The following is a 27,443-nucleotide window of genomic DNA, read 5'->3' as shown; positions in this document are numbered from 1 at the left end:
AGTGTCGCAACTGATGTAATAAAATAGATCATGTGTGGCTCATATACTGTAAGTGTCTGAAATTTAAATATATTTACATGCAAATCATACTATGTGTTTATGTTATATAATGAAATTTATTTTAAACAGTTTCCTCATTTGATATGCAATACATTCTGATTGTTTTTACTGGGGGAGATGTCATTAAATATTATCATGTTATTTTATTGTGGGAATTTCTATACCAGGATATAGATAATAAGTCAAGAATCTGGAAAGTATAAATTCTGGGACTTTGCGGCTTTATCTAGTACACTCATATGAGCAGAGTACAGAGATGGCAGGACGAGAAGTGTTGATTCTCTGCGTATCGATCATCAATGCTGTACTGGGGTCCCATATGCAGGGTGGGACTTCGTCATTCAGAGTTCGTGAAAAATATGCAAATGGATGGGTGGTAAGATTTCTTGATTTTAATGAATGTATATATAGTATACAATTTTCACAGTTTTGATTGAGATTTACAAAAAAGAAAACTGTCATCAGAGAAATTAGCTGGGTAGAGGGGTCTGGGGAAGTATTCCAATACTGGATTACCTCTTCAATACCTTTTAGAGTCCATTTTATTATGAATCTTGTTCCGACACAGTGATTCAAAGTATAAAAGTGAGCATGACAGCCAGTCAACTACCACAACGGCAGGGGAGGGGGGGGGGGGCATAATGGGAACATGTTTTTCTTGTTTTGAGTAGTTTATTTTAGAATTTATATAATGTTAATCAATAAGCAATTTTTTGTTTCATTTTCACATTTTTGTTCCATGTAAGCAATTACAGCAGGGGTGCTCAACCCGTGGCCTATGGGCCACATGCCTCAAACCAGAGAAGCATATGCCCATGCTCTGGGATGATGGGTTGGCAAGCCCAGAAAGCAATCAATGGGTTGCTGACCCGCCATCCCAGAGCATCAGAATACATGGAGCCGGCGCCAGTAGAGGAGGAAGCAGGCGGCTGCGGAGGGAGCAAGAGACGCATAAGCCGATGCATCCTCTGTAGGGCCGTCTCCTGTCTCAGGTGGGGTGATATCAAACACACCTCACAGGGGACCTTTTTAGCGGCCTGGACAGTGATGCCAGCAGAAGCTGGAAAAGGTCAGTGTATTAAATATTACATACACTGCACCTTTGCAATGGGCATATTAGCACTGATAAAAAAGGGTTATTAGGCTGCTTTCACACTGATCTGCAGGTACAGCTCAGTACACCTGTGGCTTTCCTGCGGGTTAGCTGTACTGAGCTACAGACTTCTATTATATCCTGTGGCTTTAGTGTGCTTTTAGAAAGTGCACCATACCCACAAGATATAATAGAAGTCTAGCCCACAGGAAAGCCGTGGGTCTACTGCACTGCACCTGTGGTTCGGGTAAACTTCAGTGCATCAGTGTGGAAACAGCCTTAGAGGGGGCTCAGGACAGTAAGGGCTCTTTTACATTTAGTTTGGGGGGTGGTAAAACCCCATAGTTTATTCTGGTCCACAACCCATTACCAAATCACTTAAAGTGGTTGTAAACCCAAAATAAAAAAAACCCTGTAAGATAAAGACATAATAAGCTAGTATGCATCCCATACTAGCTCATTATGAAAAACTTTCCTTAGATCAAAGCTGTTCTACTACTGTGACCGGCGACATGCCTCCCGGAGTTGTTTCTGGGTTCGCGGGCGCCGGCGCCATGATTGGCCGGAGCTGCGATTACGTCCCTCCCACACATGCGCACAGCTGTCGCTAGTCATGCCATGGCTGCTGAAGAAACAGCACGAGAGAGCTGTTTCTTCAGTGCGCCAATGAGGTTGGCTCAAGCGTATATGGTAAAACAGGGCAGATTTAGGAGATATCTACAGTACCTACAGGTAAGCCTTATTATAGACTAACCTGTAGGTACGAGTGGTCTAATAGAGTTTACAACCACTTTAAGTGGCCCTCGCTCTTCAAAGGGTTAAGCATCTCTGAATTGCGGAAAAGGCCACATAGAGTATCTGCTGCTACAAGCAAACTAATCACACCCATATACTGTACTTGCACTGAAAAAAGGCAAACAGTCAAGTATAATAACTGTGTAACATTTCTAACCACTAATTATAGTATGTACATTTCCCATTGTACACAAATAATCACAATTATAATATAATCATCATTTTATAATTAAGTATTATAATTAGAGAATACAAAAGCCTTATAACACTAAACTGTATCAGGCAATTAATCTATATTTGCTATTTTATAACAAGCATTTTCTTATCGAAACATTTAATTTATATATCCTAAAATGCTACATAGTTATGCAGTCTTTGTTTCTGCATTTGGAATAGTGTTTTTTTTTTAATGCCAAAAACAAATTAAAACTTTGAGCTTTACCCTCCATAAAAGCCTTTCAGTACAATGCAAGTTCCCCTGTTTCCAAATGCTAAAAAAATCAAGTTAGATTTTATACTATCCCAGTGTTCTGGCAGTGGTGACTAGGTGAGTTAGACTAGTGGTTCTCAACCTCAGTCCTCATGTATCTGCAATAGGCCATGTTTTGGGAACTTCCCTTAGATAAAATAGCTCTTATCAATACCATGTCATTGATAACAGTGGTGTCTCTAGGGGGTGGCTTTTGGGGCTATAGCCCCGAATCTAGAGACCATAGCCCGAAGTCTCTGCAGGAGTCCCCAAGGGGAAGGGAAGCTGTGTGGAGACCCTGATGCAAGGGGAAGGCTCTCTGGGGACCCTGATTTAAGGGGAGGCTCTCTGGGACCCCAATGTAAGGGGGACTCTCTGGGAACCCTGATGTAAGTGGGGGTCTCTCTGGGGGCCCTGATGCAAAGGGGAGACTCTCTGGGGACCCTAATGTAAGGGGGGCTCTCTGGAGACCCTGATGTAAGTGGGGTGCTCTCTGGGGATATACACACACACACACACACACACACACACAAACACGTATATTACTGTATATACAGTACATGTGTATGCCCACCCAAGTGTATGACTTTCTTTACTACGCTGCTATGGACTCTAGCCCCATATCTTTTGTAGACCGAGCAATGCCCCTGATTCATAGTGATTTAAAGCAGCTGTGCAAAGTAAAGGAAACTTCAGGCTCTAATCACATGCTTAGATGCTTAATCAGTGAGTTAGACATCATACTCCTTCCAATGAGATTCTGGGGAATGCAGACCAGCCCAAATCGAGCACTGCACTGGAGGGTTCTCCCTGTGAGTTTTGGGGTACTCATCCTTCCCCAGGAATGTGACATGTGACATCATGCCTAGAGATGCATAAGATGGGGAAAAAGTAAGTATAAGTGCTGGCTCACATAGGTGTGATGCGGAAGCACTGCAAATCCACTATGCGGTCCCACATCGCACCTAACTCGCAAGACAGTTCACACTGCCATATGCAACGTGCTGGGAGTGTCAATACAGTGTTAATGACACCGCAGTTCAGTTTGCATATCGCACTGCAAACTGACAGTTCAGACAAAAAAAAAGGGTCCTATCCCTTTTAGAAATAGAAAGGTTTTATAGAGTAAATTTACGTTTGGAGGAGGTCGGTCATTATTGGTAGGACATTCTTTTTTAATACTGAACCACACCAGGTAAATATATGGTGATACCATTTAGCGATATGGTTTTAAAGGTCCGTAGGAGGGGTTTGAAATAAAATTTGAAGAGTCTGTTTATATCTGCATAGATTTTATTACCTAAGGGGAAGGATGTATCAGGATGGGACAGAAAAAGGAGGTCATTCACCACTTTGTGATGACCTGATGGCTTAGTAAAGCCTCATATGTTAAGTGAATCACAGATTGTATGCAGGGGAGGTTCCATGGTGAAAATTTATATAAGAGGAGATACCAGGTACCCCTGTTTCGTCCCATTTGTAGTTGAAAACGAATCAGGCAAGAAACTATTCCTAAATATAAAATTTTTTGCTAATAAAAAAAAACAAATGCTGCTCCAATCAGTCTTCCGAGACCCAGTTATTCCCCTACTGAATGCTGAAATCACATCTCTCACATAGTATAGGGGGGTGAATCCAGGTTCTTAACCAGGGGCAGACATGCCATTTGTGCCCCTGCACAAAGCCCCACTGAGATGTAGGAGACTATTAATACTAGATATAAATCAAACAGGTGCTGGGTCTTGTAGACCTTGAGCAGCTCGCTTCTATCTAGCTGTCAACTAATACACTGAAAATACATTATTTTTCTTGGCTAGTAGTTAAATGAAAAGCCCAAACACTGGTCTTGCACAGAGTTGATGTCCACATCTGCTGACAAAGAACACCTTGACAGAAGTTTTTTTATGCTGTTTTTTAGGTTGATATTAAGTACAGAACAGGCTTTGAAAGCTCGTCATCATATAGATTTTCCTGGCGCTGCCTTTCTGGGAATTGTGGCACTGAGCTTCAGAACACCATAACACTTATGGAAAACAAGACCACCAGACCCAGCCGTTGGTACCAGAATGAGGGGCATATGAAAAGACGTGTACCGATCGACAAACCTTTCCAACTTGGGTAAGATCTGTGGTGTTGAAGTCTTAACTCCTTTTTGACCTCCTTTTTGTGACAACCCCTCTAGAACCCCTCACAAATATTTCTGTGAGGTCTTTGGCAAAACTTAGACATGAGGCCCCACTCGCGCCTATAATGGGAAAAAAAATTCAAGCAAGAAAAATGGCTGCAGAAAGATGCAAGGATCTAGCACACAGGTGATCAGTACCACTTCCAGGGCACCCTCCTCACCCATCAGACATATGCAGCCAGCACAACATCTGGGACCCAGCAAGGTGACAACTCCTCAAAAAATTACCCCCATTGTCTTGGAGAGAGAGAGGAGGGGGAGAGAGGTGACAGAGAAGGGGGGTCAGAGAGAGAGAGATTCTTGTCCCTGTCTGCAGCTCCTCCATTTCCCAATCTACATAATTTATGTGCAGAGTCTGAACTAAATGGAAGCTCCAGTCGTTGTGGTGAAGTGGTGGGGTTACTCACTGTGCCCTGTAGCAGTGTGTTCGGTTCCTGCTCATCCATGTGTAAAGGGCTGAGGCTGGGGGGGGGGGGCATGTCCTGGGCTCAGTTCATTCAAATCTTCCAACCCATCCGATCAATAAATCCATCAATTTACAACTTGCATATCATTTGAAAACAATTGAAGCCTGTCAAAAACCTATATACTTGAGTAATTTGACTGATTAGGTTTGATTACAGTCTGCTACTCATGTATCAGTGTCAGGTTTTGCATGCTATAAGGGTTAAAATAATCCCATTGAATAAATGGATAACATATACTGGTACCTAAAATTATTTTTTAAGGTTTGTTTTAGTGGTTAAAGCTGTGTTGTTGTTTTTTTTTTGCTGTCTATGTATCCCAAGGGAGGTGCAAAGTTAAGCTCCATACACACTATGAGAAAATTGGAAGAAAAATTCCATACGAGGCACAATTGTTCGATTTTTGTATAGTGTGTACACAGTTTTTGACTTTGCAAATGAAAATTTCTGAAGGGACAAATTTTTTCTTGTAAGTGAACAGAATGAACTATTTTTGTTTAACCTCCCTGGCGGTATGATTCAGTCTGGAATTAGGTGCTGAAAGCGGTACAATTATTTTGCACGGAAATCTGGCTTTTATTTTGTAGTCCTGTAATTCTTAGGAATAACGCTCTTAAATCTGTTCAAACCAGAGTCTAGCAGACATCCCGGGTATGATAAAGTTTATAATATCATAAAGAATAATACAAATTATTCAATAATGTAATAAAATCCTAAAACACTGAAAAATGTACACTTTTTGGTTGCTATGGACAATCTCCAAATTCCAGGCAGTAAAAAACAGTATTTATAATATAAAAGTGCATGCAGGGCACTGGACAGACCACTAGGGACAAAGGGGGTGTGTATTTTTTTAATACAGCACTGTAATCTGTAAGATTACAGTGCTGTGTGTGTTTTGTGTGTTTTTACTTTTTTGAATTTGCCGCCGTTCTCCGCTCCCGTGCGCCGTAACGTCGCAGGGAACGGAGCTCGGCGGCATTCGGCACTGTGAATCGAGCGGAGGACAGCTCGATCACACAGTGCGGAGGACATCGCTGGATCCAGGGGACAAGGTGAGTAACGCTCCCTGTGTCCTCCCCTGCATCGAGCGAAGCCATCCCGAGTCTGGCTCGGGGTTACCACTCCTATCAGTATATTCCTACCCCGAGCAAGACTCGGGATTACCGCTAGGGGGGTTAATGTGTACCGCTTACGTATGAAAAATTTGTCGTACCAGAATTTGCGTACATTATTTCTATGCTCGGTTCCGACTTGCTGTGAAACATCAAAGAAAACCGGACGATCGTTCGCCTGATTTTCTTATAGTGTGTACCCCACTTATACTATACTTTACTATAAATACTCTCTAAGAAAATTGGCACTGGACACAGGTGTCCCTATTAGAAGATTCCTTCTCAACTACTGCTGCAGTGAGAACTGTAAAATGTTGGATTTACCACCACTTACTGTCTTTCAGAATCTTGTAATTGAAAGGGTGAATCAGAATACTTTATTAATCTCAAAGGCAAATTCCACATTGGAGACAGCAATTAAACCTGTTATGAGTTCTAACCATTCCACACTAAATGCTAAGGTACAAACAAGGTCCATAAAGACATTGATGAGCGAGTTAAGGGTGGAGGAACTTGAATGGCCTAACCTCAACCCGATAGAACACCTTTGGAATGAATTAGAATGGAGACTGTGAGCCAGGCCTTCTTGCCCACATCAGTGCCTAACCTCTCAAATGCGCTTCTGTAAGAATGGTCATACACTCCCATAGACACACTCATAAACCTTGGGGACGGCCTTCCCAGAAGAGTTGAAGCTGTTATAGCTGCAAAGGGTGGGCCAACTCAATATTGAACCCTACGGACTAAGACCGGGATGCCATTAAAGTTCATGTGCGTGTAAAGGCAGATGCCCCATTACTTTTGGTAATATAGTGTATATCATATTTTTAATGGGTCATTGTTTATATTCTTTTAAATCTTGTTCCTTAGCCCTAATGAAGGGGGACTTCTGAACCCCCAAAACAAATTGGCCTTGTCCTCTGATTTTAATTTTTTTTGTCACGATTAGTAAACTTTTTACTGGATGGTCATTAACTTGCAGCCTCATCCATAACATGTTGTTCAATGAATCTTTTTAAAATTAAAGAGATTACAGCAAACAAATGCTATTCCACAAAACAACCAAATTGTAAAGGCTTTGCAGCCCCTAGTTACCTGGAAAAAGTGTGCTTGATGAACATTGATTAACAAGTTAATTAATATAATTAATTCAAATCACCTCTTCGCCTTAATCAATAGTGCCAAATACTGCTTAATACATATACTGCTACATACATATACTGTAATTATTTCTTATAGTCACTAGTGCTCCTTTTATATCTTTACAGGGAGAGTAGTTGCTGCTGGGTAACTAATGTTTATACTGATGGATCATGGTCACTAATAACAGCAGTGGATTTAGGGACAAGATCAGATACCAAGAAGCCCAACACCTCTCCTGTGACTGCTAGCATTCAAGTTTTAAGGTACAGTACCACAGTTTACAAAAACCTATATACAAAACATCTCAATGCTGGGTTACAGTATATGCCAATACAGCGCCTATGTTTGTCCAAAAATTATTATTTTCTATATTAGAATGTTATATTGTTGAAACAATGTGGGTGGCTCTTCCCCTGCTACAGTAGCTGACATACCTCTCAACTTTCTGAAATTATAAAGAGGGACAACTTTTATATATCAAAACTTGGCTAGGATACAATATAAGTTCCTACATGGTAATACGGTAGGTACCGTCCCATGCACTAGTCAAACACAAAACAAAAACCCCTCTAAATGTTGGATGTCAGGCTGTTGGCGGACAATCCGACCGGTATGTATGCTCCATCGGACAATTGTTGTCGGACTTTCCACCAACAAATGTTGCCTAGCAGGTTCTCAAATTTTCCGCCAACAAATGTGTGTTGTCGGATTTTCTCCGATCATGTGTACACAAGTCCATAGGACAAAAGTACAAACACTCATGCTCAGAAGCAAGGACGAGCCAGAAGCGGTCAGTCTTGTAAACTAGCGCTCGTAATGGAGAATTAACATTCGTGACGTGGCAAATTATGAGATCTCGAAATGCTACGCACATTCTCTTCTTCTTTAATGGGATAATAATGAAGCTGTTTTGTTGGTGATACTGATGGAGTTATTGCAAACAAATTTTCAAAGGCTTTTTTTTTCTAGTGATATCAAGAATAATATTATTATGCCTTTTTATTTGGCCAAGTTACCACAACACCATTATCCCGTAGTTTCAAAGATACAACTATGTTGGTGTCCCTTGTTAATTTTGCATTGTATTTTTTAAAATGTAACTGCCTACTCCAAAAATGTCGGTAAGGGGCATTTCAAAGACAGAAAAAAACACAGATTTTTACATACTGTCCCTGGTTTTACTGAGGCTGGCAACCCTGATGGGGCCCCCCAATGACCCAGGGCCCATGAGCAGTGCCCGAGTGGCCGAATGGTCAGTCCGCCCCTGATTGTGACTAACTAAATACAATGACTTGGAAAATACAAGAACATTTACAAACATCATGTACAATAAATTAAAGATCCTAAGCATAGCCATCACCCCAAGATGATTTAGGAACCCAGGGTACCTGATGATTTGGATTGACTCTTGGGGTGCTTCAACATACCTGCAGTAACTTCCAACCCCCTCACTTCACAAAACTCAAAAATCTGTCGTAGGGTTGAAACATAACCATCCTATTCCACTTTACACACACTGCTATTTGCCAGTGAGGCAGCCCACCATAGCGATGTGCCAATAGGAATGTATTGAGGCGGTAGGATGCAGCCAGGCTTTGACACTACCATAAAGTGTTGGAGGTTTACTTGCTCAGAAGAGCCTATCAGTTTGGTATAGACTTGCTTAGGTGCATGCCCTGAGGCTGGAGATGCATGGCGTAAGGCCCTATACAGGTGACATGCCAGGCACAAGCAGTATTGAAGAGGATTTATTTCAGAGAGATAGCAATCATTGTAGCAGACCATGCATGTACCACTGAGGTAAGCAAGCATCGGAGGTTTTAGTGTATATTGGATTGTGGCATTCTGCAGTGTGTTGTGTTCTACTGTAGAACGTGTGCACAATGAATAGCACCGTAACCCGTTGAACACAGAACAGGTGCATTGCCTTGCATCACTGTAACACGCATTTTATCATGCACTGCTGCAATGAACAAGTGGAATGGACCCAGAAGTAGAATCTGCTTCTAGTAAATTTGCTACACAGTTACATGGCTTTTGGCATACACAATTAAAATTCCCAAATCAAAATCTGTGTCTAGCCAGTTTTATACAAGAATATAATGCACTTGTCTTTTCCCAACATTGTTAAAGAATAACCTAATTTATACTGCTTTTACTTTAAGAATTCCACAGAACTGTGCAACCTCTATTAATTTATTGTCCCATGACCCCGATGGAGACCATGTGACTTGCCGAAATGCCTATAACTCTGGAGAATGTGGATTATGTAAACCTTATTTTTCTGTGGATGAAGTAAGTTTCTAATTAATACAAAAGAAAAGTTGATAATCATTCCATTTATGGACTTGTAGAGAAACCATAACGATTTTCAGTCAAAGTTATTTTATGTTGGTATTTGAACATTTAAAGGGTAACTCCACTTACGTGGGGAAAAGAAATAGCATATAAAAAATAATAATAATATAGCATACAGCAATAGCGATACAAGTCATATTGTAATTTAATGTAATTTTATTAAAAATGACCTTTTCAATCTGGAGCCGCTGTAATTTTCTATAAATGCAATGCAATGTGGGTACATAGAATTGTTCTGTACACAGAACGTGTACTGACCACTCCCCAGAAACATCATTTCCTGCTTGTGTGATTGGCTCACAAATTTTCCTAGAAGTCTGCCTAAGATACAAGTCAGATTTCAGGCATCCCCTGCAACAGAAATTTCATTTTTGGTGAGATATTTCCAATAGGAACACGTCTAAAGGGATGCAGGCCCAGCAGCTTTCCTCATTAGTGCCCTGCAGCTGCCACAGCTAACTGATCATTATGAAACCACGCCCATTAGACCCACTTGGCTCAGAGGCATAGACAAAAACACGGATTTATTCAGAGTAACAATAGGAAGGAATCTGCAACACAGTTTGTTAGAATCCTTGCAATGTACATAGATCACCCAAGGGGGAATGTTTTTTTCTCAAACAAAAAGTGGAGTTACGCTTTAAAATTGCTCTCTTATACATTTTTTTTTTAATTACATTTTAAACACTTTATTTTACAAATGTTACAAATGCACATTTGATGCAGGGTGCTTCCATGATATTTAGGCTTCATGCACACAGAATTTATTTTTTTAACTCTCCTAGAAGCCAGTAACGATTTTGCAAGAAAAAGTGCGTGATGCCTGTAAAAGTAAAAGTGTTCAGACGCATTTACAGGCATCAAACACTTGGGCATTAATAAATTCTATTGGCCAGAATATATTATTCTTGCCTCTGAAACAAATTCACACTCAAGTGCTAAATGTGCCTAGCATTAACACGCGTTTAGCCGCGTTTACAAGCGTCAATCGTTTTTTTCTGCCCAAACTCTGCTGTTCCTGAACGCGCTGGCAGAGGTTTTCTTTTCCTGCCTCTAAACTCTCCTACCACTAAATGCTGCTAAAAGTCTATGGGGTTGATTTACTAAAGGCAAATAGACTGTGCTGCTTGCAAAGTGCAGTTGCACTCTGAAAGTGCAATTGCTCCAGAGCTTAGTAAAGGAGTTCCATCATCCAATCATGTGCAAGCAAAAATGCTGTTTCTTTTTTTATATACTCCTGGCATGTGATTGGTTATTCTTTGCAAAGTGAAGCTTTACCTCATTTATTAAAGGGGTTGTAAAGGTAAAAGTTTTTTCACCTTAATGCATTCTATGCATTAAGGTGAAAAAACATCTGACAATACCGACGACCTCAGCCCCCCCATTTTACTTACCTGATACCTCGAAAGTCCCATGCTCGCCCCCGACATCCTCTTCGCCGCTCAGCCTGGCCGTTGATTGGTTACAGTGGATGGATTTAAAGCTGCGCAGCCATTGGCTCACGCTGCTGTCAATCACATCCAGTGACACAGCGCGCCAGGGGGCGGGACCGAGTGATACAGTGAGTGGCTATGGCCGCTGGCTGTATCACAGGACCGCGCCCGCAAGCACTCCTCACCATGCAAGGGAGCTCGCATGAGGGTGTGGAGTCCTTGCGGGGGGGGGGGGGGGGGAGCCAAGACAGCCGCCGAGGGACCCCAGAAAACCAGGTTCGGGGCCACTCTGTGCAAAACGAGCTGCACAGTGGGGGTAAGTATAACATGTTTGTTATTTAAAAAAAAATGTCTTTAGTGATCCTTTAAGCTTTGGAGCAACTGAACAGTCTATTTGCCTTTAGTAAATCAACCCCTATGTGTGCATGGACACATAAGGTATGATTTACTAAAGGCACAGACTGTGCACTCTGCAAGTGCAGTTGCTCCAGAGCTTAGCAAATGTACAGAAACTCCGCTGACTTCCATCATCCAATCATGTGCAAGAAAAAATTCTTTTTTTTAAATTTTCCTTGCATATGATTGGGTATTCTTTGCAAAGTGAAGCTTTACCTCATTTACTAAGCTTTTGAGCAAGTGCACTTTCAAAGTGCACAGTCTATTAGTAAATCAACCCCATTGGCTAACATACAGGGGAGTTTAGAGGCAGGAAAAAAAAAAAAAAACGCTAGACACCCCTAGAAGCAGCTACAAAAAACATCCTGTGTGCATGAGCTTTAGTAAATGTCTGTGTGGTTTGAATAGACTTGAATAGCAGGAGAACTAAATATACAGGCTACTAAGGCTATTCACAGCATAGCAGTTCATCACTGCAGAATATGTGGAGTAAGCAGTTTCTAGCACACCATCTGTTGGCTACAAGTGATAAAAATTCAAAAGCAATATTACATATTTAACAGGAAAACAAAAAAAAAAAAAGAAATTTTCAATAAAATAAAGAATGGGACTGCATAAGATTAGACACACTACAAGTTAAAACACTCTCACAGTAATTCAAAAAACGAAATAATAGACGTTGGTATGAAACTCCAAAAGATTGTTGTTTTATGCAGTCAAAAAATAGAACAAACAGATTTAGAAGAAGAAAACCGAAGTAGCAAATAAGAATTACTTTCCTAACTAATAATCCTTTTTCACTTTTGTTCTAGAGCCGCTGTATTATATCTTTTCCATCAGGGATTCGTACAGGCGCCTATGTGTTGGAATTGGTTGTGGAAGATTTCCCCAACAAAAACATTAATCTTACCTACTATGACCGAACAACGGTCTTCAAAAATAGTCCTTACCATCGCAAGATCCGAGAGGCACCAAACGACTCAGAAAAGAAGCGCTACTGGGGTCCTACAACTGATGATTCGAAGATAGCTACTGATGATTTTTATGACGATATAATAGAGGGAACTACAAGTCATCCCAATGCACAAACAGATGTAGGCACTATATCTGTAGAACATTTTGTGGAAACCACTCATGTTCAGGAGACAAGTCAGACCATTTTATCAGAGACCGTCACCATCTCGGATAAAGCTTCTACATTGCATTTAGCCAGTGCTGCACCAGACTATACAAACCCCTTGAGTAGAATCCCTCTGCAGTTTATGGTGGAAGGTAAGTTAGGAGACAATTATTAAGATATTTTGTAACATAGACTGAAATTCACCAGTATTATATTGAGCAGGGGTCTCCAATCGTTCAAAACAAAGGGCCAGTTCATTGTCTTTCAGACTTCAGGGGGACCGGACTAGGGCCAGTGGGAGTAGAAAATGTCCTAGCGTCCAAATGAGCGTAAACGATTCCTATCATTGGTGTCGGTGGCAAGAATAGTGCCCCATTTCTGGCGACAGTTTGAGGAATAAAGCCCATCCTCATCCTTGGTGTCAATGGAAGGTATTCTGCCCCATTGTTAGTTCAGTGGAAAGAATGTGTCCTTTTGTTGGTGTCAGAAATAGTGCCGCATTGTTGGAGTCAGTGGGAGGAATAGTGGGGCATCATTGGTATCAATGAAAAGAAATTATGTCCCATCTCTGGAGTTAATGGAAGGAATGGTGCCTCATTGCTGTTGTCAGTGGGAGGAATTGTGCATTTTTGAAGGTGTCAGTGCAAGGAATAATGCCCCATTGTTGGTGTCAGCAAAAGGAAATATGCCACATTGTTGGTGTCAGTGGATGGAATAGTACCCCCAGTACAAGATAAAAGCAAGAAAAGGGTCACAGTTTGGAGATGGCTGATATAGAGAAACCATGAAAGCAGTACAGCCTTAGTCCAAGAGTGTATCTGGACCAGAGGGACACTTTGCTTTTTTCTAAACTGCAGCGTGCCTTCCCTTTTTCATCAGTCCTCTGTGTGATGCAGTTAGAGTGTATGGCTCCGCTCGCGCTTTTGTATTTTATTGTGTGTTGTAATTCAGTGGTGGCCGCTTCATTAGAGGCGCAGGGGTGCCACCCCCCTAATCCATGCACCCAGCCCCTAATCTACATGCAGGGCACTGGATTTCAATGGGGTTTTTTTTTTGAAGCACATGATTAGAGCCTGAGGCTCTGTTTGGCTTCAAACAATGGTTGGCTCGGGGTGCAGAGTACTGCGCCTTGAGCCCACCCAGTCGTGTGAAAATAGTGAATTAATATTCACTATTGTCTTCCTGATTCTCCTTCTGGTCAATCAGGAAGCAGGTCTTAAGACCCGATTGGCCAAGAGGAGAAGCGACCGTATTGGACAGGCGCAGAGGGGGGAGCTGCAGAGGAGGAGACACAGTGGGAAGCTGCCCACGACCTGGAAGGGTAAGTGCGGGGCTGATTGGCAGACAGACGGGCAAGCGACAGGGAGGGGGTTTGGGTTTGCCTGAACAAATGGGGGGGGTTGGGTGGTTGGTTTGCTGCCCCCCCCCCCCCCTGAAAATTAGATCACCAGCCGCCACTGTTGTAACGCAAAATAACGCAAAGTTAAATTAACTATTATGCAAGTTAAAGTGAGCCATTACCAGCATTTTCAGTTGGTAGGATTTTTTATTTATTTATTTTTCTTAACTACTTAAGTTCTGCCTTATGGTTATAGCAGTTTAACTGCTGAAGGGCAGCACCTCTATATACATGATCCGACTCTTCTGGGTAGGGGGCGAACATATGTGCCACCTGTGGTTACAGCAGGAGCTGTCGATGTCCACTAGCACACGCAGATCTTCAGGCAAAGAGGCAGAATGGCGATTATGTACACAAGGCAGATTGCCGTTTTGACAAGAGGGAAGGGGTGGAATTTGTGTCCCTGCAGAGCAGGGAATAAATTCCATCTCTTCCCCTACTAAAAGCACCTCACACAGTATAGTAAAACACTAGTTAGGCACACAGTTAACCCTTTGATCGGCCCTGATGTTAACACCTTCCCAGCCAGTGTTATTAGTACAGTGACAGTGCATATTTTTAGCACTGATCAACGTATTAGTGCCACTGGTCCCCAAAAAGTGTCAAAAGTGTCAGAATGTCCGCCGCAAAGTGTCGCAGTCCCACTATAAGTCATTGATCACTGCCATTACTAGTAAAAAAATATATATACAAATAAATAAGAATATCCCATAGACGCAAACCATTCAATATATACGCTTGTTGGGATTTTTTTTACCAAAAACATGTAGCAGAATACATATAGGCCTACATTTATGAAGAAATACATTTTTCTGTTGGATATGTTTTATAGCAGAAAGTAAAAAATACAGTTTTTTTTTCAATATTGTCAATCTTTTTTTGTTTATAATGCAAAAAATAAAAAACGCAGAGGTGATCAATTACAACCAAAAGAAAGCTGTATTTGTGGGGAAAAAGGACACCAATTTTATTTGGGTACAGCGTTGCACGACCGCGCAATTGTTAGTTAAAATAACGCAGTGGCATAGTGGAAAAAAATGAAGGGGTGTAAATCTTCCGAAGGTCAAGTGGTTAATATGAACTATTATACATTACTATATATAAGCTACCGTGAACCATTTCCAGCATTTTAAGTTACTAGACCTTTCTTTTCTCTTTATTAAAATGACATTAGGTGGAACAATAGGCTACTTAATCCAAATCTTTCTTCCATTATTAACAATAACATGTTTTTAATCCTGCAGCCACTAGTCCAGCTCCATCCTGCACATTTGGCCATTACAGACCAATATTTCTTTCTCCAACTCCCAGTCATGGAACAATACTGCAGATCAATGCTGGGAAAAAGTTTCAACTCCACCTTACTGCGCAAGCAGCATATGAAAGGTAAATCACACAACAGATGTATCCAGGACTTGTCATAAATGGGTAATCCAACATTAAGTCTAGGTTCACATCAATGCGGCTGCACTTGATGCGTTTTTCAGGCATGTTTGTTTTTCAGGCATGTTTTGCAGTGCATTTTGCATTTTTAAACTCATGTTTTTTTATGCGTTTTTGCATGCAGTTTTCATGCATATCGCAGTTTATGTTTTTTTCTCTTTAAATGCACTATAAACACACTGTATATAGCCGGATGCTAAGGAGGGGACCGGGAAGCCGGCCACCGCGTCCTTAACAGCTAATCAGTCATCAGCCTTCAGCGGGCTTCCCTGCAGAAAGCTAATTGTAAAAAATCCCCCCCAAAAATGGCCATATCTTCGGGTCTAGTATGGATTCGGAGGGAACCCACCACGCCAATATTTTTTTTAAAAATGGTGTGGGGCCCCCCAAAATTAATACCAGACCCTTATCTGAGCATGCGGCCTGGTAGGACAGGAAAGGGAGGGGACGAGCAAGCATCCCTCCTTCCTGAACCATACCAGGCCGCATGCAATCAACATGAGGAGGTGGGCGCTGTGTCCACCACACCTCAAAGCTCCTTGCCCCATGTTGATGAGGACAAGGGTCTGGTATGGATTTTGGGGGGGACCCCACTCCATTTTTTAAAAATATTTTGGTGTTGGGGGGGATTCCCTCCAAATCCATAATAGACCTGAAGGGCCTGGTATGGACATGGGGGGGGAACCCCACACTGTTTGTTTTTGCTAATTTTTTTGTACATTCAGCTTTCAGCAAGGACACCCGCTGACAGCTGATGACTTATCGGTTGTTAAGAATGTGGCGGCTGGCTATATACAGTGCTTTAAACTGAAAAATAAAAACTGGGAAACACAAAACACATCAAAAATTCCATCTCAAACACAACACCGGCATTTCTGGTGTGATTCCAAGGAAAGTCTATTACATGCAAAACCTGGAAAAAAAAGTCCCTTTCCAAAAATGTACCAGCCGCAAAACGCATAGCTTTGAAACTGTACCATAGGAAACTATATTAAATGGATTGTAGTGCGTTTCTGCAAACTGCAAAATGCACAAAAAAATGCATAGATGTGAACCTAGGGTTAGGGGTGAAAATATTTTTAATTGTAAAAAAAAAGAACACAAAACATTACTGGACATTACTGGACAAAAAGGCTTGCATAGCCATAAGTAGTATAGCGCATAGATGAATTAACATGGTGGTAGTATAATTGACAACAAGGCAGTTATATAGCAATTAAAACAACTGAAGTAATGAGACCAAAAAAAAAAAAGAGCAATCCCAACAACTATCACATATGAGCAGATACTACCAATACACAGGCTATGAAATGTAAATGCTGATAATCAAATTACATAGTTACTCAGGTTAAAGAAAGACACAAGTCCATCTAGTTCAACCATACAATCCCATATACACAATCCTATAACCACAGTTTACCCAGAGCAAGGAGTAAAAACCCCAGCAGAGCATGCTCCAATTTGCTACAGCAGGGGAAAAAAATTCCCTCCTGATCCCCCCGAGAGGCAATTACATATTCCCTGGATAAACTTTACCTAGAAATATTAGTATCCAGTTATATTATGTGCATTTAACAAAGAATCCAGGTCTTTTTTAAAGCAATATACTGAGTTGGCCGGAACCTCCTCTTGAGGGAGTCTATTCCACATTTTCACAGCTCTTAGCACTTGTACACACGGACGGAATGTGTCCGATCGGACCGTTTTGTCGGATATTCCGACTGTGTGTGGTCTCCATCGGACTGTTTCCGTCGGAGTATCTGACAGACCAAGTTTTCCAACTTGTTGGTAAAATTTTCCAACAAAATGCTCCGATCGGACATACTCCGATCATGTGTAGAGAATTCCGATCGGACAAAGTGCCACGCATGCTCAGATCAAATTCCTACATCAAAGCTATTGGCTACTAGCCTGAACATAGTCACGTCGTAACGAAATAACGTCATCACGTTCTGAACGATCGGATTTTCCGACAACTTCATCCGACCGTGTGTATACAACAGTTTTGGACAAAATCCGACGGACAAAATTCGACGGATTTGGTTGTCGGAATGTCCGACCGTGTGTACAAGGGCTTACTGTGAAGAAACCTTTCCATATTTGGAGATGAATTCTCTTTTCCTCTAGACGTAAAGAGTGCCCCCTTGTCCTCTGTGATGACCCTAAGGTGAATAACTCAACACGTTGGAGCCACATGGTGTCCTTAAACATAGAGAACATAGTAAAGGAAAGCTACTAGGAATTATACAAAAAAGAAGGACAATAAGAAAAAGTAAGAGAAACAATAGAAAACAGGAAAAGAGAAAAGAGGGGCCACACCTGAGTAGGATTTTACAGCAGGAACAGCAGCTCCAACAGATGCGCTCACCGTTCGCATCCAGGGTCAGGGTCCAGGACAGCAGGTGGTAGGGATGTTAGTGTGCCGTGCCACGCCACGTGGGGGTAGTTGGCAGTTGTGCTAGTGCCACTCCAACGGCGGCCTGGGGGGGGTTGTTGTCTGCCACCCCCCCCCCCCCCAAAAAAAAAAACACCGGCTACCACTGGTTACCTCTTCATTTTCAATTCGTAGCGTGCAACAAAAAAATGGATGGTCGTTCCTCTGATAATCTCATTGTGTGAAGGAGGCATGAGTCTTTAAAGTATATAGAAATGCCATTGATGAAAGGAGAGAAAAAAGGGAAATAAGACATAGTAGCAAATCTGTTTTATTTGCATAGATGATCTAGCGAACTTCCAAAAGGAAGACTTTAATACACTTTATAATACCTCTGTTTGTTTATTTGGTGAGTGGTAAATGTTGCATTTTTCTTCTTTAAAGAATTGCAGACTTCAAAGTCAGTGGGCTCCCTGGCATGACCAAGTCATTTACATCTGCATCATCATCTGATATAAGGACTATGGTTGTGGAATGGACACCAACGGAGGATAATATAGACGAACACGTTCCTGTTTGCTTTGTGGCAGAAACTTCAAATTGGTCAGTATGGTGCTACCGAAATTCCAGTTATTTTATAGTGTTTTATCTATGCATTGCATTTTTTTTGGATCGTCTTAACTGCAGATAGTATAATTATTGTACCTTCCTACCCCTCTATTCACTATTCATTATGTACTGCTTACACTAATTGGCTTTTGTTTAGTGGCCTTAAAGTTGGCCATACATGGATAGAAATTAGGCCAGTTCAGCAGGCACCAGGCAAATTTCAATCCATGTATGGGCAGGGTGGTTGTACAGAAGTCCATCTACTGACTTCCAATCTCCAACAGCCTCCCCCCGTGTCAGAATAGAAAGGCACAGCAGGAGGATTCCACTGCCAATTATGATGACTGATGATTGGAGTAGGTGTATCTATGTGTATTATGCTTATTAGAAGTACACAATACAAATCTTGCCGAAACACTATATTGGCGTGCTATCATTTGTCATATGAAGGTAAAGGACATCTCTCCAGTGAGATACTGACAGCAGAAAAATACACCTAACTTGGGATCTAACCATACCCTACCTTACCCGAAACTTAAAAAAAGTTGTCTTAGGATATACTTTAAAATGAGTTGCAGTGTAGAGGAGTGTATGTCATTCAGTGGGATGGGAATGAGAAATTCCCAAATATGTCGTCCCTCCTATAACTCTTAGGTCATGCATGGTGCAGCTGACTACCTAATCAACTTTTATTTAGTATCTTTGTCTTTTTTCTAACAGGTACCATTCAGAAATGCGGTGTATTGTTTTAGTGGTTGGACCCTCAGAATTAGGTATTGTCTTCTACTATTTAATATATAGTTGCAACAGAAAATGTAATCTGCCCATTTTAGTTATTATGATTGTCTTGTGTTGTGAGCTCTATCTTTAAGGATAGATATGTTTTCCTTAATTAATTCACTGACCCAGATAAACTTTCTCAAATCCTCAATAAAGCCATTATTCAATAAACATACTAAGTTTATTAATCCCTACTACACTTTCAACAAATTATCTCATATATCTTTTTGGCTTTAAGAAAAACTATACCAAAAGCTGGGAAAAGACCATGAACTCTTTAGAATTTGTAAAAATAAAAATAAAAAAGTTCAATTTGGTTCTGATTAATGCCAAACTTTCCAGCATTCTAGGCAGCAAACAAATTCTCTGATTGGGAGGGAAACAATACAATTCAATAGACTAAAATGACCAATGTGGAGTTACCCTCCATCCCAAACTTTTTTTAACCTGTTTTCTTCTACGGGCTGGACATAAATCTTGATCTTATTTCTCATAATATAAATATACAATTTTAAAAATAAGAATATAGCAATTCAAATTTTAAAACCCAAATATTATTTACCTGGGCAGAAAGAACAAACAAACCAACAAGATCAACTAAGTGACTTGCATAGTATCTAGAACTTAATGCAAACATTTGTATTTCACGAAAACATTAGAAAAATCTTTGAAAAATAAAAATGAATTAAATCGGTAAGACCACAGTTTTTTGAGAATTCAAAAGATTCAGAATAATATAAACGACTTTTACTTGTTATTTTTAAATCTCTCCCAGAGGGCTCCAAATTTACTTTGTTTTATTTTATTTGTGACACAATTTATTCTTATGTTGCTCTTCATGAAAACCCTTGATCCACAATAATGCAGAACATTTATCGGAATGAGTTTGTAGCATTTTTTTAACACTTTACTCTTTCCTACCCAGTTGACACCACCTTAATATGCCATGAGAACACCATGACTTTGATCGTTGCTAAGTCAGCAGATGCTCAATTCAATAACACCCAGTTCCGCCTGAATGATCCTGCATGTCTGGTTAGCTCCAACAGTACTCACCTTATAGCAAGTGCTGGATACAACTCCTGTGGGACAGAGATTGAGGTAATGTGAAGGAGTTATTCTGGTTAGTAGGACAGTACTTTCTATGTTTCACCTTTGCTTGGAGCTGAAGGCAAACTTCACATTTTAGCTTTTGGCACACGTTACTTGTATAAGTGGTTTTCAGATTTATTTTATCAGAATGGTACCTATGCCAAATAAAAACATGTTCAAATAAGTGGTCATAGTATGCAGCTTAAAGCATATGTTAACCCAGTTACTAAAATCTCATAGTATATAATTTCACGTTAATGTTATATTAGAAATCATTTCAAATGGTTTTAAACCTGCAGATTTATATTCAAATAACATTCAGTAATCCTGACATGAAGGTCCTTGTTCAGACACTTGCTGTTATAGTCTAACAGTCTATTCCTGTCCTCCAAGTGTGCTCTTGCATTGTCAAATGGGCTTTTGATGATGATTATTAATGGCCGTTTCAACACACAAACTGAGAAATGTCATGCAGTCAATAATGGAGCCCATGTGGGCAGAAAGTAGCTGCAAAGTGAGTGCAGGAGATTGCATCACCGAGAGAAAAAAACTGATAAAAAAAAAGTAGAAACAAGAATTTTACTTTGGAAAAATGAAAGTTTTTTTTTTGTTTTCTCATATATATATATATATATATATATATAGTGGTTTAGCAAACGAAATGGTGATACGTCAGGTTTACTTCTACTTTCAGGCGCTAGATCATACCTTACTTGTCCAAATTAGCCAGCTGACAGTTCCACAATAGCTCCCCAAAATCATATGTAAATGACCAAAGTTCCCAAAGCCTCCACATGACTCTGAAGTCATTCAGGCCCCTTCCATTGTTGTTAGTGGAACTACTCTCACCATACCCACGACATTTTGTAACACTGAGGATTCTGTACCATAGACATCTATAGTATCTACCATCTACTAGCTAGATGAGTAACGTTTTGCTCACTACACATTTCTTTTAAATGCCATCATTTACCCAAATCTCAATATTTCTCAGTTTCATTTGAAATTCACTGGGTTTCAGCTGGTTTCTCAAAAAGTTTGGGAACCGTAGGCCGTAGATTTTTCAACTGAAATCTAAACTCCATCACATCATGATGTAACTTATTTTTGACAGTAGTGTCATTTAGTCCATGTTTTATTCCCCATATACTGTATATGGAGAATCAGCAAGTGACCGTTGGTATCACCTTTTGAAGAGTGAGAGCCACTTAAGCAACTTAGTAACCAGTCACGGGCCACAATGAGCAGATGACAGTTCTGCGTCCAAGGTGTGCAAAGCGGACACAGACACAGCCCACTCTACTCTATGGGCCCTCTCATCCGATCAAATGGAAGGGGGTAGATCTACTTTCCATTTTTTTAGCAGATTGGATTGGAAGGAGGCAGGTGTAAACGGACACAAGTCTGTGTAGGAGGTCGCGGGTCTACATCAGAGGGCTCCACGGGCTACATGTGGCCCCCGGGCCACTGGTTGGGCACCCCTGTGTTAGATAATATTATGATCTGATAATATGTTGATAGATACAAGGAATTGTCTCCTTTAGTATGGCTTGAGATACCACAAACTAACTAAGCCAGTTAAAATCCATACAAAAACCTTTGGAAAATGATTACATTACATAATATTTTAAATAATTGAAAGAAAGTGCCAGTATTTGAGGCATTGCCTATTTTGCTTTTATATTTTCCAGGAAACAGAAGAAAATATAGTGTTCAAAAACACAGCCACTTCCTATGACACGTCCGTTATTATCACAAGACAAAATGGGATTTCTATCCCCTTTAACTGCTCCTTCCCTAAAAAGAACAGAGTATCGGCTTCATTCCGTGCCCATAAGTCAGATTACGTGTTCTCTGAGGCCGGCTTTGGTAATTTCACCTACAAGTTCCAGTTCTTCACAGACAGTCGATTTGTGGATGTGGACACCCAGTCTCCTCTGGAGGTCGTACTGAAACAACTGTTGTATATGGAGATTCAGGTTTCTTCATCATTGTCCAACGTCCAATTATTTGTGGAATCTTGTAGGGCCACACCACATGACAATCCATCTGATCCTGTCTTCTATGACATCATCCAAAATGGGTATGTTTTATCATATCTTAAATAACAGTTTTTATTATCCTCTGTTTTAAAAAATTTCCTGGCTAATTTGATCATGGGAAAATAATCAGCATTGAAAGTGTCTGATTATTTTGTTGTATGTATGTACAGGCTTTGGAGGTATTTATTGTGTCCAAATGTTGCTTTGTCAAAGGGAAACTATAGACGCACATCTGTGTACAGTCATCTGTATGGACACAGCATTTCTTGTCTACATATCCACCTTGGCAACAAATAGAATTTGAACTTGTGCCACTGGTTACAGTGCTTGCTGTTGTCTTGAGTTGTTTATTTTTTTTTTAGTTGAGGCAAGGATCCCAGCATTATTATTTGGGCAATTATTTAAGCTGCCCCTAGCTACCTTCATTTTTCAAGTTGAGGAGACTGGTCACCCTAGTGCCTTCCAGTTTCCAAAATAGTTCTGCAGGTTATATGAGAGGTATATGAGCCCTACAGACCCCCCCCCCCCACATTATAGTAGGGTACTCTAGTATTAATTTCTGAATTTAGCTAGATTCCTATACATACAGGGGCCTTACAAATGGTCCTTTTAGACACCCTCAAAGATAAAAAAAGGATGGAAGCTCCAACCCAATAGTAAGTATTCAGAATGATTTTTATTTTTAAAACGTAGAGGTGAACAAGGAGAGATCAAATGGGTTTCAGGGCTACAAAAACCCCCATTCATCAGGACAGGGAAGTAGTAGCTCTGATGTCAGGATTGCTGTGACGGATAATAGCAACAGGAAATCTCTATTCTGTTCCTGACAAATTGCTGGCCTATATGAGGATTGGCTTTATTTTGTTGACTGTTACATTTAAAAAAAATTCTAGACATTTATAAGCTGGATGGCGCTTCCGTCATTTCTTATATTTGATGGTCAACCCCCTGTGCCGCTAAAGAATGAAGATCCTGACCCCAGATGACGGGCTTCAAAAAATATTTTTTTACCACCAGGACTAAGCTAAGGAAAAAAGTGGTTTGTCTGGTGAGTTGGCTAGAGGGTTAAGCCCACGTCATTCTACAGAGGGCAGAAAATACCTATTTGTACAGTGTTGCTCCCTTTCTAGTTGAATGAACCAAGTGTCACTCAGTTATTGCTATGAAGAGTTCTAGATCTATAAAAGCCACTCTTTAACTAGGAAACATAAGGGAACTAAACAGAACACACTGGCATTGTGTAGAAAACCTCTTTAATGTTGAAATAATAGAACAAGATATTGCACTCACATTTTAAGAACCTTTGCAGTAACTTATGGGCAATTGGTTGGTGATTTAAAGTTCTCTTATTATTGCTGTTGCAGGTGTATAAAGGATAACACAGTGGTGGTTTATCCCGGATCGGGAACACAGTACAGGTTTGCAATGGAGGCTTTTGCATTCATTGGAACTTATCCAGAGGTAAGTACACTGGAGCTGAGTACTGATATACTGTATATACAAATCAACAATTTTTAATATGTAACCTATCTCTCTTAATAACCCCCTCCTCCCCATGAGTACCCCATCACCCTCCCAGTCTTTTATTTAAAAGCGCTCAAAGAAAATACGCTTTCCTTTTCCTCTAAGTCCCATGCAATACATACTGATTGTGCAATCTCCTTTTAAAAAAAGAGCAGCTATGGCTACAAGGGGCAGCCAAAGCAATCAAATCAAATTATATCCAGCTGGGTAAGCTCTCGACTACATATTGGTAAACCCAAAGTAGATGCAATCATGCCGCGTACACACGGTCGGAATTTCCAATGACAAATGTTCGATGTGAGCTTATTGTCGGAAATTTAGATCATGTGTAGGCTCTATCTGACATTTTTTGTTGGAATTTCCGACCAACAAAATTTGAGTGCCGGTTCTCAAATTTTCCGACAACAAAATCCGTTGTAATCCATCGTAATTTCCGATTGTGTGTACACAATTCCAACGCACAAAATTCCACGCATGCTTGGTATCAAGCGGAACAGCCTCACTGGCTATTGAACTTCATTTTTTTTTGGCTGGCCGTACGTGTTGTACGTCACCGTGTTCTTGACGTTGGGCATTTCCAACAACATTTGTGCGACTGTGTGTATGCAAGACAAGTTTGAGCTAACATCCGTCGGAAATAAATCCAGAATTTTGTTGTCGGAATGTCCGATCGTCTGTATGCGGCATCAGACTATAACATGCCATCCAACTACTGAGCAAAAGCTCAGAGACATTTATGCCCATGTTGCTTTTAGTGTTCACAAAAATAATTGTTGGAACCATTCAGGAAAACAATTTTCCTTTGGCTGAAAGAAATTCCAACTTGGCTAAAGACTTATTTTAGCCATTCTGATGTCACGCTCATTTGCATCCTGGAAATCACCTTCATTCAGACAAAAAATAGCAAGACTGGAAGAAGGCCATCTTATCTCCTTAAAGTGTACCTACAGCAAACTTCTTTTTTTTTTCAATTTAGTAGAGAAAGGTTAAAACCCAGTAGGGTTTGCATTGCTGCCTGCACACCTATTAGCTGGATTTACCTTCAATTTATGTCCTGGGGAAAAACAGAACAGGAATAAAAGGGACATCTTCCAAAAGTTACACTTGTTCTGGGGACAACTAGGAGTGCTCTAGGTTCATTTTGAAGAAATTTCCTATTGTGTCTCCAGAGCCAGAAGTGAAGAGAAATCTCCCCAAATCGCACAAATATAGGAATAACCCAGGCGGTGGTTTTAACCATTTCCTACTCAATCCCAATTAAAAAAAGTGTTAGCTTTAGATATACATTGAATGTATTTTTTCTTTGAGTGCAAGCAATGCAAATAACTGGATTCAGCCTGGTTTGCAGTCCTTGTACAGCAAAGCTGGAGTATGAGAGGAATCTCTGAATTAATGTTCAATCTTGTAAAAGCTGTTTTTATGTTATCTCTCAATTGGCTGTTCATTTTTATCTTGGTATTTTTGCCTGAGGTTTTGTTTAAAATTATGCCATATGTTTTTAGGTTTATATAAGCTGCACTGTTATCTTATGTAAGATGGGAGCTACAAATACTCGTTGCACCCAGGGCTGTATCACAAAATCAATGGAAGCTTTCAGCAATCACAGAGACAGAAGATCTTTAGTATCTGAATCGCAGCAGCACTTTATCTCTCAGGGCCCTGTAATAATGAAGAGAGAGATTCCAACTGACAAAGGTGAGAAGAAGCTCAAATATTGAAGTATATAAAGATACATTTATAACACTGAATCATAATTCAGTCTACCCAATAGTGATGTCTAACTTACTAATACTTACTAACTAACTACTAGTCTGGTCATTCAAGGGTTTCTTATATTTCTTGCGGACACTATTGGCGAGTTTTCAGAACTGATGGCACATAATTTAGCCCACTATGAAGCTTTTGGTGTTACCAACCATCTTGGGTTGATACTAGGTTTCCTACTGCATTTTCCACAATATAGAGTAGATAAAGATTCCAACAAGATGGGTGGGCCCTCCTTGTGATGGCTGCGGGGGGGGGGGGGGGGGCTGCTTGCAGGACTTTTTTTGACGCCCTGCCAGCGCAGCGCCTCAGTGTGAAAGCACTCGGGCTTTTACATTGGGATTGCAGTTGCAGATTTTTTCAGGCGCTTTTTCTAAAGCTAAAGCGCTTGAAAAACGCCCCAGTGTGAAAGGGATCTCAGTGTGAAAGCCCTCAGGCTTTCACATTGGGATTGCAGATGAGGCTTCTTTCAATCACTTTACAGGCACTTTTTTTAACGCTAAAACGCCTGAAAAACGCATGAAAAACGCCCCAGTGTGAAAGGGGTCTTAGATCAAAGATCATATCATTTGTGACAGATGTATTTGTTATTGGTGATGGTCCATTGAGTATTTACGACACCACACAACACTAATTCCACTTGTGTCCTGATTTTGTATCAATTAAAGGAGTCTATTGGTCACTCACATCATATGCTTTCATTTTATAACATCAGCATTGTAATACCAGTACAAACAATAGTTATTTTTCACAATCCAATATAAGCTTACGTGAAAAATCTCCTTTCATGTTGTGAGTGCTGCCTGTTTGCTGGCCATCTCTTTCCATAATTTCCTAGATTACCTGCATGCTTTGCAGTGTCTCCTCGGCTGTTTACTTTAATATTTTAAGGACTACATATCCCATGGTACCTTGTTGGCTGCAAGCAGTGCTTCCTGTATTGACTCCTAAACTCCTCCTCTCAGCACCTCTGTAGTTCAGAAAGCAGGCTCTGGGATATGTATGACACAGCAGTGCCTACCCACGTGTCACAGAATTCAAGGACGTAAATGTGTGGGGATCTTCACAAAGTAAATTTACAATCTTCAAAATCGTTCAGGTTCTTAGGAATGTTATATATGCTTTAAAGTGACCCTGTCATTAGGAAAAGTTATTGCAAAGAGGCGTTCCTGGAAAAAAAGCAAGCAGAATGCTGGCACATTCAGTAGAAATTTTCTGTAGGAAAACCGACATTCTGAGAGTGTTGATAAGCCGGGTTCTCACTGATTTTACCTGCTGACCTCCACATCACTGCTGTACCCTGTAATGACATGGAAGTTGACAGTTGTGGGGGACAAAAGAGATTTTGCTGAATGGAGACGTGCTCTAGCATTTCAATAGTCCATTTTGCAAAATGCTGTAAACTGTAGAATCAGAGACAGAACATCGAAGGGTGGTTTTTAAACGTTTCCTGTGGGATACTGTGGTTTGCATATTGCTAGTTTCTTGGCTAAATATGACTCTTATTCTTCTCTATAATTTCTCATTTCTGTTCTGTCCACAGGTGTAGAGAAAACCTCCTCGGTAAATGGAACTACACGGCTGATTGCATTATCAGGAATGGTTGCTGTGGCGCTGATCTCCATAACATTAAATATCTACATGAAGAGAGCCAGAGCAGCCGGATACCAGAGGCTTAATACACAAGATTTCTGATCTCTTGGAGCAAAAAGGAACTTTACTACAATACGTGTGAATTATAGATAATTTATTTGGTATTAAAGTGGATGTCACTCCTACATTTCA

General features: G+C 40.5%; 1 protein-coding gene across 1 annotated transcript; it reads left to right on the top strand.

The window, feature by feature from the left end:
- The first annotated feature begins 280 nt into the window (after window positions 1-280).
- Window positions 281-27,443, top strand: LOC143939344 (uncharacterized). Its single transcript, XM_077460959.1, has 13 exons — window positions 281-436; window positions 4,336-4,535; window positions 7,450-7,587; window positions 9,490-9,619; window positions 12,324-12,783; window positions 15,275-15,416; window positions 18,292-18,450; window positions 19,177-19,229; window positions 20,162-20,337; window positions 22,020-22,411; window positions 23,735-23,831; window positions 25,397-25,589; window positions 27,202-27,443. Exons 1-13 carry the CDS (start codon window positions 317-319, stop codon window positions 27,351-27,353), a joined length of 2,412 nt encoding a protein of 803 aa, XP_077317085.1. The 5' UTR covers window positions 281-316; the 3' UTR covers window positions 27,354-27,443.

This window comes from Lithobates pipiens, unplaced genomic scaffold (assembly GCF_037356315.1).
Source record: "Lithobates pipiens isolate NorthernLeopardFrog02 unplaced genomic scaffold, aLitPip1_a1.2 Scaffold_10, whole genome shotgun sequence".
In the NCBI taxonomy this organism is placed as follows: Eukaryota; Metazoa; Chordata; class Amphibia; order Anura; family Ranidae; genus Lithobates; species Lithobates pipiens.
Note: the sequence above shows the minus strand (reverse complement) of the source record. Positions and strands in the feature narration are given on the sequence as shown.